Raw genomic sequence first — 17,713 nt, forward strand, 5'->3', positions numbered from 1 at the left:
GCTTCAAATGTATTGTTTTTCTGATTTTCAGAATTTACCTATTGGAGTTACTTTATTTAACCACATGGGAACATTTAATGTATTCTTACGCTGTCCTGTTTGTGTTCAGGTCAGATCTAGAGCATCTAATTTACAGTGAACAGGATACAGCAGACAAAAAGACAAGAAAAGACAAAAAGGCCAAAACTGAAGCAGCTTAATGGTTTCTATATTACATCTTTTATTATTTCTCCATTTGTTGTTTGCAAACTTCTCCGGTGCTGCAGAAGCATTTTTAATGTTCGGCATTAAAAATGAAACACATGTTAAAAAAACACCAAAAAAAAAAAGTCAGCAAGAAGACCTTAAACTCGGAATTAATTAAACTTCACCTTGTGCAGCTTTGTATTTTTAGGCAGAAGAGAAAATGAAGGCAGGAAAAAAGATTTTTATGAGGCTATGGCATCTCTTGAATATTGTCTCATTACAGGCATTAAACATTAAAACTTGAAAAATATTCAAATTGTCATCATTTGCATGATTCTTCTCCATTATTGTCTGTGTGAGGAAGGGATAAAAGTTGAATTTAGAAAGATTTAATAGCTGCATTAGTGAAAAGTGGAATTTGATCTTTTCTTTAACTTTCACTATTTAGTGAAACCTGCTGATGTTACTGCAGGACACAGACAGGAAGCTCAAGTGATGCCCACTTTCAACTTTGGCTCCCTGTGATGAAGGTTGAGGAAACTAAACTGAGGCTTCCTGCTGTCACAGGTCAAAACATATGCAGCTGAAAGAACGCATTGTTGTGCATATAACAAAACATTCAAATTGATTTGAATGAAAAAATATTTATTTAAAAAACAAATTGGAGCAATACAGCACGAGGACTAAAAAGTCTCCATCAGGGTCTGACGCAATGATGATACAATCGGTGAAGATTAAATTCTGAAGAAAGCAGAAAAAGAATAAAGAAGAAGAAAATAGGGGGAGAAGAAAAAAAAACATCATATACAAAAATGACCAATTATAGTCATCCAAATTATCTGAAACATGAGAAACAGAAAAGGGGGGGGGGGCAGTTAAGTTGATATAAGCTGCCTAAATTAATAACATACAACAAAACACAAACACACAGCTTTAAGCAAGTGTAAATGTCAAGATTTCAAAAGGAGCTCAATATATAAAAACGCTATTCAGTCTCAGAATAGGAGTTTTAGTAGCCTGTGAAGTTGCAATCCAGAATGTCTCTGGTGAACAAGTTTTTCTAATCTGTCTCCACCTCTGATATGGATTGGTCCGACGTCCTTATAGTGAACCACCATTAGGTAAGTTAAGTTATAGGCGACTAGAAATCGTATGTCTGTCTTTGAACCTCTTCTTTACTCTCAAGTAGTAATTCAAATTTTTTCCCCTGTGGATTTTTTTCTTTTAATCTTAATTGATCTGAAGAATCCTGCAGCGCACCGTGAGGGGGATGCGCTTTTCTCTTTTCTTTTGTTTTAATATTTGCACAGAACGGTTATCGTCAGGTTGCTAGACAACTTGGGAACCAGAAGAGCCGGTCTGTTTAAATAGCCACTAGGTAAATATTTACGATCACATGGATATCAAGTTTAGTCCATCTTTTTTTCGGCACTACCGTTCTTCTTGGAAACTGGAGTAATGTGCTCGTTGTGGCCTCAACCACGGAGGCTGGCCGTGCTTTTGTATATTTAGTGCATAAACTCCTTGAAGATGAGCGCTTTTGCTTGGAGCTGCTACTCCAACAAGCCGCCTCTGACAGTCTGTGGGATTGCCCTGTGTTCCTTTCCTGCGCAATCTAAATATAAGTCGGTGACAAATAGTCCAAATACAGTAGCAACCCAACTGTGATGTGGGGGTGGTGCTGAGAGAACAGCTCCTTCTCCAAAGTCCCCCCTCTGTTGGATCCGGAGTCCGTCAGGAGAAGGTGGCAGAGAGCCTCAGCTCCCACCTGCGCTCGATTTTTCTCTCCCCCTCTCCTTATTATCATGAAGAGACAAAACGCCAGGACTCTCGCCCTCATCATGAGCATCCTCACCTACCTGGTGGTCGGAGCGGCCGTCTTCGAGACCCTGGAGTCGAAGCAGGAGAAAAGTCACAAGAGGAAGCTCGACGCCAGAAAGTACGAACTCATGCGCAAATATAACTTGACCAAAGAGAACTTCGAAGAGCTCGAGCACGTCGTTTTGCAGCTCAATCCTCACAAAGCAGGACTCCAGTGGAAATTTGCTGGGTCCTTTTACTTCGCCATCACTGTGATTACGACGATAGGTGAGCAACAGTTATTTAATCAATACATGTGATGTATTATTGCATTTCATTGAGAGATGTTCAGCGCAGGGCCGGAGGAAAGATGTTTAGAGGTAGTGGAGTCACTGGAGCCCCCCATACGTTAGTTTGTGTGTCTCATTTAAAACAACAGATAAATAAAGAACACCTATGACTTCCCACAATTCCTGGGGTCTCTTCTAACTACTTAGACAAAGAAAATCCTGTTTGTAGCTTGTAGCAAAAATATTTAAAACATTTTTAAAGCTGAAGATTCTGTTTCCTAAAAGAGTGGAAAAATTAAACCTTCACTTGTTAGCACATTGTTGCTAGTTTGTATTTTAAATGAGGAGGTTGTACCTTGATAGTATGATTAAAAAAACTATTTTCTTCTCATGCCTCATACAGTATATTTGGAAACATTTTGGAAATGGATCAGACTTGACATATCCTATAATAACCCCAAAATTTTCATGTGTTTGCTGTGCCCATCAACGCTGAATTTTACTTTAATATTCTTGAACAAAATGAAGCTTTGCTTACAGGCTTTCATCCCTTCTGGGTAGGTAACATTATTCAAAAAAAGCATCTTTTTGTGCAGCAGATCTTTATTCTTTGAGTTATATCTTCAGAGCGGCTGTAATTGGCTTACCAATCAGAAAAGTGATATTTATCTCAAATGTAATAGCTAAGATACACAGAGACATGGACACTGAATCATTATTATGACTGTCTAAGTAAATCAGAATAATTGTATGCCATTGTGGCTTTCTTGGATGATTAAAGACAAAACAACACCAGGTGTAATTTAGTTATTTATTATGGAATAAAAAGATCATTTAATGATGCCATATGAAGAAGAAAAGATATGGAGATGTCTATGGCTTTGGTTCTGGTTCACTTCAGCATAAGTTATACTTATAAATATTGCAATATCTATGCTGTCAACAATCTGCGAGTTATAAATGAAGTAGATGTAAGTTCACTATATTAATGCCAAGCTGAACCGTTTTCCTGGGCTTTCCCTTTTTCTCTTAGTGGGAGTGTGTGTTGGTTTCCTGTGGAATTAAATCAAGCAGCTGCTGTTCTTAGGCATTTATATTAGGTGAGGCTGTCTGTTGCTATGACTCACCACGGCAAAAGAATAGGGACAAAGATGTCTAAAGATATGCAATATTCCCTGTCTCAGGTTATGGCCACGCGGCGCCGAGCACCGACTCAGGGAAAGTGTTCTGCATGTTCTACGCCCTCCTAGGGATCCCGCTGACCCTGGTCATGTTCCAGAGTCTGGGCGAGAGGATCAACACGTTTGTCAGATACCTGCTGCACCAAGCCAAGAAGTGCCTGGGAATGCGTCACACCGAGGTCTCCATGGCAAACATGGTGACGGTGGGCTTCTTCTCCTGTATGAGCACCCTGTGCGTGGGGGCTGTGGCATTCTCTCACTCGGAGGGATGGAGCTTTTTAAATGCCTTCTACTACTGCTTCATTACACTCACCACTATTGGCTTCGGAGACTACGTGGCTCTGCAGAAGAATGAGGCCCTGCAGAATGACCCTCAATATGTGGCTTTCTGCTTTGTTTACATCCTCACAGGCCTGACGGTGATTGGAGCATTCCTAAACCTGGTGGTGCTTCGCTTCCTGACCATGAACACTGAGGATGAACGCAGGGACGCCAAGGAGAAGGCGTTGCTCTCTGTCAGTAAGCCCAGAGGAGAGGTGGCTCATCTGTTACCAGTCTCAATATCAGCTTCCTCCACACCTGTAGCAGATAACACCACAAAGGCTAAAGATTTCAAAGGTGTCTACACTGAAGTGCTTCAATTCCAGACTATTTGCTCCTGCTTATGGTACAGGAGCGAGGAGAAGGAGCAGGACTCCATACCCAACATGATCCCTCAGGAGATGACATTCTCCGATGCCTACTTGCAGCAGAACAATGACTGTGCTCACTACATGGAGCCTGGCTCAACAGGCTGCGTTTGCAGTCCACGTCAGTGCACGAGCATAAGCCCAATATCAGGCCTACACATTTTCTCTCCATTCAGGATGTTTAAGAGACGCAGCTCCGTGTAGCCTTTTCAGCACAACAGATTTCATTACAGCATAATTTGTCTATAACTGCCAAGTGGGCAGCAGATACTTGGCAGTCCTCAGCAAAGACATGACTGCAAGTCGATGTTTGTGGTGCTACAATCCCAGTAATCCAGAAGCATAACGTGCAAAAAGGGAAAAAAAGCACATAGAGTACTGTAAACACAAATATATATATTTGAGAAACATCACGCAGTGTTTTTAACTGAGGTGTTATTCGAGGGCATCCAGTATGCTTTGAGGAATCCTGTAGGTGTGTCGAAATCGATCTGGTTAGCTGCACATGAACAATACGTCTGCGCAGTGTGTAGGTAAGAGCAGAGGCTTCGGAGCGGTGGCACAGTGAAAGGGTGACATAAAAAAATGAATAAATGATTAAAACCTGTCAGTCAGCAGCTCTCAAAAGCTAAACTTTGTGTTTTTGGTAATAATCTCAGAGGTGCTGATTCAACTCAGGGGTTATTTCTTAATGTTGTAGCTGGTCGGTGTTTTCCTTTGATAGGCACGCATCATGATGATTTTCTGGACTTTTTCCACCATGGTGTTTGTGACTGGGCTCGTATCAGTTGCCTTATGTCGCCCTGAAACAAATCGTGATTGTCAAAGCTTCAGAAAAGCTGATGCATACCAGAAATTTCATGTGACTCATGTGTAGCTGCCCCTGGTGTTATGACTTCTAGGGCTCTTTGCCCAAAGTACAGGTGCATCACAGACACTACTAAATTACGTAACGTGACAAGTGGGTAGGTTAAAAAATAAATCACATCTCAAGCGCAGTTAAAAAAATCCATTTGGAAATAAGTGCGGTGATCACAAGTAGACACTTATCGGCGCTGAGCGAAACGCTCTCAACTGGATTAGTTGTGTAACACTGAAAGCACTATTTTAAAAATTACTTGTGGGAAGAAGCAAGAACTCCAACAGCCCCATCAAAAAGGAGCATTGCCAACTTTCTATATGTGCTTTATTCATGTCCCCGTGAACATTAAAATCAAAGCTCCTGTGTGTTTAGATCGAGACTTAGACAGATAATTTTCCAAATACAGTAAACACCTGGTGACATTGCCAAGATACCTGCTAAGTGGCAGGAGTTTGTTAAAACGCTGATACCTTTTTACCCCCTAAAGCTCACTTATTAACAAGCATTCTGTTTCACTGACTTTTTTGTGCAAACGAAAAAGTGTTAAATGTCAAGCTGTGAACAGCTTTTTAGTTCATGTGCCAAGCCAAGTAATCACCTCCCATTAAACCACAAGTTGTATTTTTTACACTGATTAAATAAAAGAATTGTTTTAATGTTTACATGTTTGAGCCACTTAGAAGTAATTTAGAATTAAGGGAATAGATCTAAGCCAAAAACCTGAGATCTAAGACAGATATGAAGCACACCTCTGGATCAAAAAGTAGAAGCAGGCTATTTGAGCAGCAGCTTGGAGTGGCAGGTGGTACGGGGTACAGTGGATAATAAGCTGGTTGCCAATCACAGACAATTATGTCACAATGGGCTGAGCCTGGGTGATTGATGGAAAAGGAAAAATCCACCCTCAGCTAGTATTTCCTGTGTTTCTGAACCCAGTCTGGTGCTTAGTGGTGTATTTTTCTGTGGGCGACATGATGCGATGTCACACTCAGTTTATTTCCAGCAGCTTCAATAGATGATTAACTTCTTAAGGTATTTCATTTATTTACGAAAAAAAAGCAGTAAAATTTTTTTATTGATTTTTGGATGGATGCAGAAATTTATTGAAACATGCAAATGTAATATAGAAAATAGGGCAAAAACAGAGTCTCTCGCTCAGATTTTGCTAATGACCACAGTGATTCTTTAAAACAGCCTGAACTCTCTAAAGCAGAATTCCTTCTCATTTCTTTGTGTAGTCTTCAGGAATATTTCTCCAGGCTTCTTGAGGAACATTCAAATTTTCTTTTGGGTTGTTGACTCCCTTTTGTTCTGTTCAGTGTCAAGATGATCCCACACAGCTTCAATAATGTTGGTGTCCGGGATCTGGGGAGGCTGATCCTCGACTGATAGTGTTCCAGGTATGTTTTTGCTGCACTGGGATTGTGTTTGGGATCATTGTCATGCAGAAAAACGAAGCCGTTTCCAAGCAGACACTTTCTAGATGGTATTATATGGTGGATCAAACTCTGATGATCTCTAAGTGATGAAATCTGTGTTCACATTTCCATCAATTTTAACAAGATCCCCAACACCACTGGCTGAAATGTAGTACCAAACCATCAAAGAGTCTCCAAAATGTTTCACAGATGGCTGTATGCACTCACAAGACCATGCCTTTCCTTGCTGCTTCCTTTCCTTAAGAATTACTTCTTGACAGTCTGGCATTTTTCATATATTCAATGAAAGAAGTGGGAACTAATTATGTGTGTATTAAGTTATCTGCTACCTTGGGTTAGGTGCTGTTTTTGTTTGAATGATTCATATAGGTCAGTGTTGAGTGGCTTAACAAACAAAGAAAAACATTCCTCTGAAAATGATTGAGTACAAGGACTGGACTGAAAAAGAGTGAAAAAGGACATGGAGAACTTTTACTCAAGACCATTAAGATTTCAAGAAAGTCCGGCTCCATGGAAGCAAATACAAGGAAATGAGGGGTGGCTCAAGACTTTTGCACATACTGTAGCTAAAATTAATATTTATTTATTATTTAAATTGTGGTAGATTCATTTTCTGTTCATCAGCTAATAGATTAAGTAATAAATTATTGTAAATTTATACAAAAACACAAAAGCTACCTGTTCTCTCTGGATTTTTGTAACGTGTAAACTCTCCACCTGAGGCACAAACACATGAGTCACGATTTTATTCAGTGTTGCTCTGGAAACAAAGTGAACGTCACAAATTCTTGAGGATTTGGCTGTTTTGTTTTTTTCTTTAAACTTTTTTTTTTTTTTTGGCTTAAGAGGGAAATCCTGAACGCTATTTTATGCACGTCTGGGTCTGATCTGATCTGTGTTACTGGAACTGACCTTTTGTGGTGGATGGAAATAAATCAGTGCTGTCCACACATGATAAAGGAAGGAAGACAATGAATGTGACTTTTTGCCTCATAAAGTAGCAGTCAGTTGTACATTTCGTGCAAGTACTGCATTAGTTTAAAGTAGTAGATCACGTTGCGTATAAAGCGCCTTGAGGCTATATAAATAACATTGAATTGAACTGAATTGAAAGTTGCAATGGCACAAAGGTTTCTCTTCTTCTTGCTGTTTTCCAAGATGACAAAGGCTAAATTAGTACTTGAACAATCAAAGAGCACTTGAATTTTTTTACACATACCCTGCCAAGTATTGTATGTATAGTTGAGACTATTCATTTGTCTGACAATACAAAACCCTCTGATCATAAAACAGTACATTATACTGTACTGTTTTGTGCTATCATAGGGGAAAAAAATAAAAAAAACATCCATAGAAATACTGAAAATTTGAATATTTTATCCAATAAATGAATAATATTGAGTTTTAACTGTTGTTTTCCTGCTCACAAAATCACCATCTACAGGCCATATAAGCTGTAATCATGTGACTTACGATCTCCATGCTGCTTATCAACATGTGCTGTGTGAAAGAAAAAAAAAAAGCCTGCTGAATGTATAGAAATGACTGTTTGGTCCAGATGGTTTCCCCCTGGGAATTCTGACTTCAGTCCAGTTCTGGACAACCTACAGCAGGTTAGTCACGAGCAAAAGTTTGGCAATGCATCATTATGTCATAGAAACACGTCACTTTGATGCTGCACTTTCAGTTTAGGGGAAGGTGCTGATGTTTGAGCTTTAAATATGCTACCAAAACACAACTCATTTTTTCTTTTTTTCTTTTTAATAAAAAACTGATTTGGCTATTATAGACCAATGAGAGAAAGTCTTACTGTTTCCTTGGCAATATGTGTCACTGATATCTGAAGTCTTAAATCACCATTTTCATTAAAGGAATACAGTTTCAAAAATGTAATAATTTGCAATTGTGCAATAAAATAAAAGTATGTGTAAAAGTTGGGGGTTTTGGACTATCTTGTTTAAGGTCAAATATTGTTTTTATATATTATAAATATATAGTATTCTTCAGGAGTGTTGATTCGTCACTCTTTTTTAAAAATATTTCCAAGGATCTGGACTTTCTTGTACGTTTGGTCTTGAGGAACAGTCATCTAGTCTTTCTGAAGGTCTTTCAAAGTTTTGGCTGCTTTTTCACTTTCCAGTCCAGTCCTTGTACCTGACATATCTCAGCAAACTTTTGGTTCTGCTCACTGAAACCTCATCAGCAATGGTCTCAGGTGCCAACAGGAGATCAGTTGGTGACATCATCTGGCCACCATCTCATAACAGTTTCAAATTTAAGTATGAAAATGACCCCAAACAGGATGCCAGTGCAGTGAAGGTATACCTGGATATTATTGAAGCGGAGCTTTGCCTGTCCTTCAAGAAGCCTGGAGAACTATTCCTGAAGTCTACTTAAAGAAAGCTTGTCCAAGAGAGTTCAGAAGAATAAGAAGAATAAAGGTGGTCAAAAAGGTTGACTTTATATGTTTTGTCTTATATACTGTATTTCCACATGTGTTTGCATTTTTTAACAAACTACATCTATTTCCCATTTTTCTAAAAAAAAAAAAGAAAGAAAGAAAGAAAGAAAGAAAGAAAGAAAGAAAGAAAGAAAGAAAGAAAGAAAGAAAGAAAGAAAGAAAGAAATGAGAGGTGGCTCAAGACATTTGCGCAGTTCCATATTATGGTAGCGTGGTGGGTAAGTGGTTAGCACTGTTACTTTACAGGATGACAGTTTCTGGTTTGAAACTGCTGGTCGGCTGGGCCTTACCTTGTAGGTGCTCCACTTTCCTCTCATGGTCTAAAAACATACGTGTGAAAGTGGTTGTTAGACTTGATATCAACTCTGTGAAAAGCTGAAAACTTTCTTCTGTTTTTCGTGAACCCTCAGCTTTATTTTGAGCCGTGTTGTTATATTTTTGTGTTGAAAACCACTGGTCTGAATGATTTTAAGTGAAAGCGGCGCAATAATTTTCCAAAATAAAACATCATTAAAGTGGATTAGAGGCCCAGTAACAGGAAGCAGCCTCATTTTAGGCTTTATAAAAATAAAGATTTCTTTATGCACCTAGAATGAAATTGATACATCAAAGTGTGCTCAGGGCAATTAGGACCGCATCTCGTTATCACGATTTGAGTGCCATTGCAACATCAAACCAGCTTGCCAAACCTGGCTTGGTGCCTGTGAATCTGCCCTCAGCCATCAGACATGAAGCACAAAAAAGCAACAGAAGGACTATCCATTCGACAAATCCCTGTATTGACCCCCCACGGCTGAAGCATCTGCTGTTTTCTACTTTGGCTATAGACCTGAGTATCTATGTCAAAGACAAAAATAGTTTCACTGAGAAGGTCAGCTATGACCTTACATCACTTGGTTTCTTCTCTGTTTCTGGGGGGGAAAAATCTGAGCAGGTTAAAACTGAAGGTTTGCCTCACGTTGTTGCTGCCAATTAAACAGATGGACTAAAGTGCCCTTGGTGTTTATGTGATTTTCAAACAAAATTTTATCTTCTACATTTTCCAACACAAGATTGATTTGACAGATTGGAGATAATTAATTACTCACTGGCATCTTAAAGTTACAGGTTATGGAGAAAGAAAGAAATGTGATGCATGATGTTTGAAAAATTTCAGAGGTGAGAGAGCTTTGAGATCATTAGTGGTGAAGCAAAATAAACAAGAAGTCCTCGTCGCTCAGTCACTCACAGCAGCTGAAGTGCATCACGTTAATAAAACGGTCTCCCTTCAGCGTGCTGCTGACCCAGGGTCGCTGAACGTCGCACGCAGAGGCCGCTGTCACTTTAACAAAAGTTCAGAGTCCGAAAAATTCTTCGAGGCTTCAAAATGGATCTGAGGAAGCTGGCTGCGGACGCAGTGTCCCAGAATAAGAAAGCCGCTCTTCTGATCGGCGGAGCCGGAGTTGCAATTCTGGGACTCGGTCTCGGATATAAATACCTGCGAAAGCCAGAAAAAGCTGTTCGTGTGGGCGTAGTGTCGCAGCTCCTCATTCACCCTCTCAAGTCTGGCAAAGCGGTGCCTTTGGCGCTTGCAGAGTGCCAGAAAATGGGGCTGAAGTTCGGAGAGCTGCAGGATCGGTGAGTATTGCAATAAATAAATAAATAAAATTAATTTATTGTTAATTAGTTCCACCGCTTAGTTAAATGAAAGATATTTACCGCTGTAACCATTCTTCGTTACCTCGCCATTAAATCTTGCTGCAGGGCAGCGACGTCTCCTACTTCTCTTCTTATGGAGACATGAGGTCTTTCAATTCATGAAATCGCAACAAGTCAGTGAATTTTCAACCACTTTGTTTTAAAAAAAAAAAAAAAAAAAAGATCTGTAGGAACTTTCTGATATTCCCATGGACCCTCCCCTAAAAAATCCTGGAAACACCCCTGCACGGAAGCCCCAAGATTATTTTTCAGTTAATGTTTTGTGAACAATTGACGAATAATAAAGTTTTTGTGTTTAAAAAAAACAAACAAACAACAAAAAAAAACAGCATTTAACTTAACAAAAGCATAGTACAAAATTCATTAATTTATTATTTGTTTTATTTTGGTTTGTGTGTGGGTGTTTGTGTCAACATGGATATCAGATTCTAACAGAACATTTTTACTCGGGTAAAGAATATGGGAAACAATTAAACAAAATCACACTGCCATGGTTAAAACATTTCACACACTGCCGTACTTCTTACCTCTGTTTCAAGGTGTCCTCTGATCTCTGTTTCTTATGGTTTTAAGTGTACCATAAATAATCATCATGCCTATGCAGTTTTACTGTTTCAACAGCAAGTCCATGTCTCTTTGGGAACCTGAAATACAGACGTTTGTCTAATCCATCAGGAGAAATTGGTCAGATTTGACTTAAAACAGCTTCAGTGTACAAAAAGCCAATAAATATAAATGATTTTTAGTCATAATATCAGAGTTCAAGGGGGACCCTGATATCATCACAAAAGGTGTCTATGCTGCCGCCACACTTGTCCAGATTCCTGCAGAGACCGGCAGGAAGGGTTGGTGCTGTCACCTCGCAGCAAGAAGGTTCCTGATTAAATTCCCAACTGGGATCTTTCTGCATGAGTTTACTGCAGGTTTTCCAGCTTCCTGTCACAGAGAAAAGACGTGCATTTGAGGTTAACTGGTGTTTCAAAATTGGTCACGGATATGGGGTGTATAAATATTTTAAGTGTACAGAATAAAGTGTGGGATAAAACTTTCACTTGTACAAAGGTGCTACGTGAAGGCAAATACATCAGATTTGCACCTGCAAAGTAAAAAGTAAATATATTTAGTCTGAGCTAACCAAGATTAAAGTGAGATAAAAACACAGATAAAAGGGGACGGTCATAAGATTATAAAAGCGCCTGAGCTGAGTTCAGAGAACACGTGTACGAGTCCCACACACACACGGTTTCCCAACTCTGCTTTTTCAAATGCACAAACTAGTTTTCAAAAAAGCAAATGTTTTTGAACCCCAAGTGTTGTTTAATGTTGAATTAATACTGATAAATATAAATGGTAGGTAAGAGGATTTTTTTTTTAATATAACAGTGAGGACAGTGTTTAACAGTTGTAATGATTATACATGGTTATATAATATCTATTATATTTATAATATAATAAATATTTTTAACTTCAAAAAACGCTCTCTCCCTCCTCGCTGACACATTAAGGATGTCACGCTATTTATACATTCAAAACAGAGCTGTAGTTCAAAATTTGGGTATAGATATGAATTATAAGGGAACTTTTATTATGAAAGGATATCCTATTTTCTAACTCTTTAAATACATGTGTTGACAGTTCTACCTTGCATGAGCCTTTCTGGACAACACCCAGAACAATTTTCAACCAGGGGATAATAATAAATTGTGATGTAAATCTGGGATTTCTGTATGACTCAGTTTTGCCATGGCAACCTGTGATGTCATTGATTCCCATCTTGTTATCTGTTATTCGCTATTCCTTTAATATTGTCTTGAGTTTGTGTGGGTTTCTTGCCAGATGATGGAATTAAATTGGGATGCCAAATAATGCAGATGGGTGAGGGAAATCCAGCTTTCTATGTGTTTTGTTTGCAGACACTGGATGGTGGTGACAGAGGACGGTCACATGGTGACAGGCAGACAGGAGCCACGTCTGGTTTTGGTGTCTCTCACCTGTGAGGGAGGACAGGTTTGCTTAAACGGACCAAACATGGAGGAACTGAAGTTCCCCATCAAACAGCCCGACAACCCCGTCCTAGACTGCAGGTGCTACGTCTGCTTTTAATTTATACTGCTCTGTCTTTTTTCGGTGAATAATTCTGTTTCTTCCTGTATCTTATATAGTAAAGTTATGAAGTGAATGCATTTTGAATGTAAATTTAGTTTGACGTGGATGCAAACTGAACCTGGACCAGTCAGTGAATTAATACAGTCATAAAGTGATAATTCTGCCTTTCAGAGTCTGAATCTTTTGATAAGTTGACCAAATAATCAGTGGCGTTTTTTTCTAACCTCTGGTTTGAGATTTACATAAATGCCTCTTCTGTGTTTATTTACTTTTTTGTCCTGTAGAGTGTTTGGCGTTGACATTCAGGGCCGGGATTGTGGTGACAAAGTGTCTCACTGGCTTACTCATTACTTTACGGCAGAGAAAACTTATCGCCTGGTGCACTTTGAACCTTGCATGAGGCCTAGAAGAACAGCTGAGAAAGAGGCTGTTTACCAACAATTTGAGGTACTACATGCTTTGTAGTTTATTTTAATGCTTAAATTTGATGCATCTTTCAAGCCAAAATGCCCTGATCCTGTTGTGATGTGTTATCCAGGAGGTGGCCTACCCAGATTTTGCACCTGTGATGCTGCTGTCAGAGGCCTCTGTTAAGGATCTCAGCAGCAAGTTAGAGAAGGGAGTCACGGTTGAGCGCTTCCGCCCCAACATTGTGATAAGTGACTGTAAACCATTCGATGAGGTGCGTTGTTCAGCCTTTGCCTAAAAAACGAATGCTCGTACCTCCTGATATTCTTGTCTACAAAGAAAAGCAAAAACTAGTTTAGAGCCAGTTAAGGTCTTAAAAATATTAGCTCTCATGTCTGTCTGCACTACTGGTGATTAGCTTTTGTTTTATTTTTCCTGGCTGAAAAGACGATCATTTGGTCCTTTTACTTGTGACTAATAACTCACCCTTTTCGGTGTGAACAGCGTGGACTAAATTTGTCTCCAACTCCAAAACCAACTGCTTTGCTTTTTCAGGATTCGTGGGAAGAGCTCCAGATTGGCAGCGTGCGACTGCAGCGTGTAATGGCATGTGGAAGGTAACACTGTGGATGCTACGCGCACATTTTAATCAGACACAGAATCCGTGCATTTATCAACAAGAACAAATCCAAAGAGTCATTGCTGGTCTGTGCAGTTTGATTTTAGAAATAAGCAATTGTCAGGCAAAGTGAATGTGTGTGTTTTAAGTTAAAAATGATTTAGGGGTTAAATGGGTGCAAATGTACCTGTAAGTTTGTTTTTGTTTTTTTTGTTTTTACCAGGTGTCTTTTCACCACAGTCGATCCAGAGACTGGTGTAATCAGCAGAAAAGAGCCTCTGGAAACACTGAAAAAGTAACATTTTACCTCAATATTATTATTATTATAAATAGGAAAGGTTTTTTTTTTTTAAAAATATTTTTGAAAGTTTTTTTTGAGTAATGTTGTATTTCTATGTACAAACAGTGGCCACTTTGTTAGGTACACCTGTTCCTCTGCTCGTTAACGCAATTCTCTGATCAGCCAATTGCATGACATTTAGGCATGTAGACATGACCAAGATAACCTGCTGACATTCAAACTGGGCTTCACAGTTCAGTTCAATTTTATTTATTGAGTGCCAAATCACAATAATAGTCAAGGCACTTTATATTGTAAGGTAAAGACCCTACAATAATACAAAGGAAAGAGAAAACCCAACAATCGTATGACTGCATATGAGCAAGTGGTTTAGCGACAGTCGGGGGGGAAAAAAATCTCCCTTTTTAAAAGGAAGAAACCTCCAGCAGAATCAGGCTCAGGGAGGGGCGGGCATCTGGGAAGAAAGGGGACTTTGAATGTGGCAAAGTTTTTAGTACCAAACAGGCTAAACTGAGTATTTCAGAAACTGTTGATCTACTGGGTAGGGTTTAGAGTATGGTCCAAAACAAAGAAAGCATCAGGTGACAAAAGAAAAGCTTTGGTGATACCAGAGGTCAGAGGAAGGGGGAGAAAGGAAGGCAGCAGTAGCCACAATACTTGTTACAACCAAGGTATGCAGAAGAGCATCTCTGAACACACACACGTCAAACCATGAAGCAGATGGCCTACAGCAGGCACACCAGGTGCCAGTCCTGTCAGCCAAAAATAGAAAACTGAGGCTACAATTCCCATGGCCTCACCAAAATTAGACAAAAAAAAGACTGGAAAGACTTCTGGTCTGATGAGCCCTGATTTCTGCTGTGATGTTCATATTATAGGGTCAGAAATTGATGTCGAAATCTGCAGAAAATGTGTGTTGCCATCATGTCAATATGGATCAAAATCTCAGAGAAATGTTGTTGAATCTATGCGACAAAAAATTAAGTTGGTTTTGAAAGGACAACTATCTCCAATCTGGCACTATCAAGGTGTACCTAATAATAAAGTTGCCAGTGAGTCTGTTTTAACCTCACAGTGGGCTTTTTTTCTGTCTGTCACATCTAAAATGTCTTTGAACTCACAGCTATCGCCTGTGCAAACCATCTGAGAAGCACATCTACAAAACGTCTCCGCTGTTTGGACAGCTGCACAACGTGAAGAAGACGGGCATCTTTCAGGTTGGCGATGTGGTTTACAAGATCACCCGCTGATAGAAGGCGTCAGGAGAGAGGGGGCAAACCTGAAGTCAAAACACTCAGAAGTCACAAGTCGTCTTTGATATCAGACTGAAGAAAGCACTTAAATTCATGTAGTGTAAGCAAATAGTAGAATAGAAGTGGACAGAAATTAACTGCTTTGAAATAACATTTAAAAAAAGTAGCACAGCATTAGTATTAATCATTCAGTTTGCCACCCCAGCCTTTTTTCCCTTTTTCTGTTTTTTTTTTTGTTTGTTTTTTTTTGTTTTTTGTTTTGTTTTTTGTTTTGTTGGTCTCAATTTTTGATGATTTGACTGCCTCTTAATCAGCTAATAGAACCTGATTTGCAAATATTGCTAACATCTGCTCAATATTCCAACTGGTTATATAAACCGGAAATTACATGCTGCTATTGAAGAAATAAATAAAATTGCCTTAAGTCTTTGTACTAAAGTGCTTCCTGGAATGAACACGTTGCAAAACTATTTGTAAATCATCCATCTCACTGCTCATAATTACTTTTTAATGGCATATTTTGAAAGGAGCATCCTTTTTTACACTCTACATCCCCCTTTTTTCACTGTCGTGTCTTATTTTGTGTTTTAAAAAGGACAAGCTTAATTGCACATGTATATTTAATAGATACTAAAAGCTCTTAGTGTGATTCCTCGAAAATGGCAAGGCTGCTTTTGTATACTTTTACATGATCTAAACATTTAAAGATGATAATCGCTACTTTAAAAATTAGAATATAAAAGAAATCTTCCCTTTTCTGTATCATATCTCTGGGTAAATATTTAGTTATGGACTCAAAAACTCAATTTTAATGTCATTAGTGGCAGTGATGTAAAATGTAGACCTTTCTTATAAACAAGAGCTTGGCACATCAGTCCAAATCCAATCAAGCAATAGTATCGATACCAATGCTGGTGGTTTTGGATTGATACTTTGTTTCTATCCTGTCAGTTTGGTATGTAGCCCACTGTGTTGTGGTAATTGGTTTTTTTTGCCAGTACGGGGTTATGAAAAATAATTGTGGAAAAAAAAATTGAAAAGTAAAACTGTCAGTGATTTAGTGGTCATTACAATGTGTTCAGAATTTGCAAATTGATGATTCATCTCATGACACACTACTATCCTACATAAGCCAGCTTCATAGGTTAACAGTATTGGTAATACTGTTAGCCAATACTGTTAATAGAGCGCCGAAAATTGGCGCTCTATTTACTTGGTATCAGATCCATTTGCACAGCAGATTTTTGCAATGTTTTTGTTTAAACTACTAGAACTATTAAATTATTTACGCAGTTTAAAAAAAACAAACAAACTCAGTCGACCAGTTCAGATGTCTCCTTTACATGATATAAAATTGCTGAGTAACTACCACCCGAAGAAGCATATTTCATACATGAGAGGATAATTGCTATGAAGCCAAGATTACCCATCAAGCAATCCATGAAAGACAAACCCACCAAGTGAGGGCTAAAAAACTTTGAACACCATAGACTTCAAACTGTACACGGGGAAATCAAAGGGCTTTCTTTTGATTTGGTTACATCAATGGTGAACGAAGACTGTGATGGGGTTGCTTTATCTACTGTCACAGCTTCTACACCCGCCCAGGCTTCTTCTAAACACCTGAAAAAGCAGGGATTTAGGGCTTGTGGAACATCCAAGCAGGACAGGGTGACTTTTTCATTCAGGAAAATGCTCTGCATGAAAGATCACCAAGAACTTGATTTGGTACATCAGGGACCTTTAAGTTGTAAATTCAATTGACGTTCAAGTAGTCTCCCTCTGTGCCACCGTCAGCCCTGTGTACAATGAGGACACGCTTACACTGGCAGGAAAATGAAGATTGCTGTCTTGAGAGGGTCTCCATAACCTTAACCCAGACATGTGTGACTGAGTACAATAAAAACATAGTAGGGGTGGCCTCGTTTGACCAGATACTGGGAACAAATTCAGTCCATTGCAAAGGCCAAAGTTTTAACGTAACGGTTTTCCAGCATCTTCTGGAGAGTGCAGTGACAGCTTCATCCTTCACAAAGATTTATTAATCCATTATCTACTTGCAGCATACAGTAAAGCAAGTGCTTTTTTCCTGAAAAAAGCACATACATACAGCAGATTTTATGACATTTTTACAACAAACAAAAAGTTCCAGGTGGCCTCCCTAACATTATAGGGTTCTCCTCTATTTCAGACCAGCAGGTGACAAATTTGGGCCTCTTTAACCCCACACGTTGTAGTCCCACGAGTATAAACAGTTTTAGCACTGGATGCTTTACTGGATGAAGTTTTTGACCCAGTTTTAGTTGCTAATAGTGGCCAGTAGAGAGCAATATGACTTAACTTAACCATGAAGAGTCTGCAGAGTAAAATGATATGCCTGTAATTCCATAAACCATCAATTAATTTGCAGAAAAACGATA

General features: G+C 39.0%; 2 protein-coding genes across 3 annotated transcripts; both read left to right on the plus strand.

The window, feature by feature from the left end:
• The first annotated feature begins 812 nt into the window (after window positions 1-812).
• Window positions 813-8,201, plus strand: kcnk3b (potassium channel, subfamily K, member 3b). Its single transcript, XM_085142719.1, has 2 exons — window positions 813-2,274; window positions 3,461-8,201. The coding sequence occupies exons 1-2, from the start codon at window positions 1,992-1,994 to the stop codon at window positions 4,348-4,350; spliced, it is 1,173 nt and encodes a 390-aa protein (XP_084998845.1). The 5' UTR covers window positions 813-1,991; the 3' UTR covers window positions 4,351-8,201.
• A 1,557-nt stretch (window positions 8,202-9,758) lies between these two features.
• Window positions 9,759-15,731, plus strand: marc1 (mitochondrial amidoxime reducing component 1). 2 transcript variants are annotated; one of them, XM_085142724.1, is made up of 7 exons: window positions 9,759-10,525; window positions 12,520-12,690; window positions 12,997-13,159; window positions 13,254-13,394; window positions 13,676-13,737; window positions 13,963-14,034; window positions 15,164-15,731. In XM_085142724.1, the coding sequence occupies exons 1-7, from the start codon at window positions 10,275-10,277 to the stop codon at window positions 15,288-15,290; spliced, it is 987 nt and encodes a 328-aa protein (XP_084998850.1). In that variant the 5' UTR covers window positions 9,759-10,274; the 3' UTR covers window positions 15,291-15,731. The 2 variants fall into 2 exon arrangements, with proteins under 2 accessions (XP_084998850.1, XP_084998848.1); XM_085142722.1 differs by having other exon boundaries at window positions 9,764-10,525; window positions 13,251-13,394.
• The last annotated feature ends 1,982 nt before the right edge of the window (window positions 15,732-17,713 follow it).

Source organism: Neolamprologus multifasciatus, chromosome 19 (assembly GCF_963576455.1).
Source record: "Neolamprologus multifasciatus chromosome 19, fNeoMul1.2, whole genome shotgun sequence".
Lineage (NCBI taxonomy): Eukaryota > Metazoa > Chordata > Actinopteri > Cichliformes > Cichlidae > Neolamprologus > Neolamprologus multifasciatus.

Excerpts from the sequence above, each read along its gene's own strand:
- marc1 (XM_085142722.1), top strand. The coding sequence starts at position 10,275 with ATGGATCTGAGGAAGCTGGCTGCGGACGCAGTGTCCCAGAATAAGAAA. Across the intron at positions 12,691-12,996 it reads AACCCCGTCCTAGACTGCAG|AGTGTTTGGCGTTGACATTC; the intron begins GTGCTACGTCTG and ends TTTGTCCTGTAG. Across the intron at positions 13,738-13,962 it reads CGTGTAATGGCATGTGGAAG|GTGTCTTTTCACCACAGTCG; the intron begins GTAACACTGTGG and ends TGTTTTTACCAG.
- kcnk3b (XM_085142719.1), top strand. The coding sequence starts at position 1,992 with ATGAAGAGACAAAACGCCAGGACTCTCGCCCTCATCATGAGCATCCTC. Across the intron at positions 2,275-3,460 it reads CACTGTGATTACGACGATAG|GTTATGGCCACGCGGCGCCG; the intron begins GTGAGCAACAGT and ends TCCCTGTCTCAG.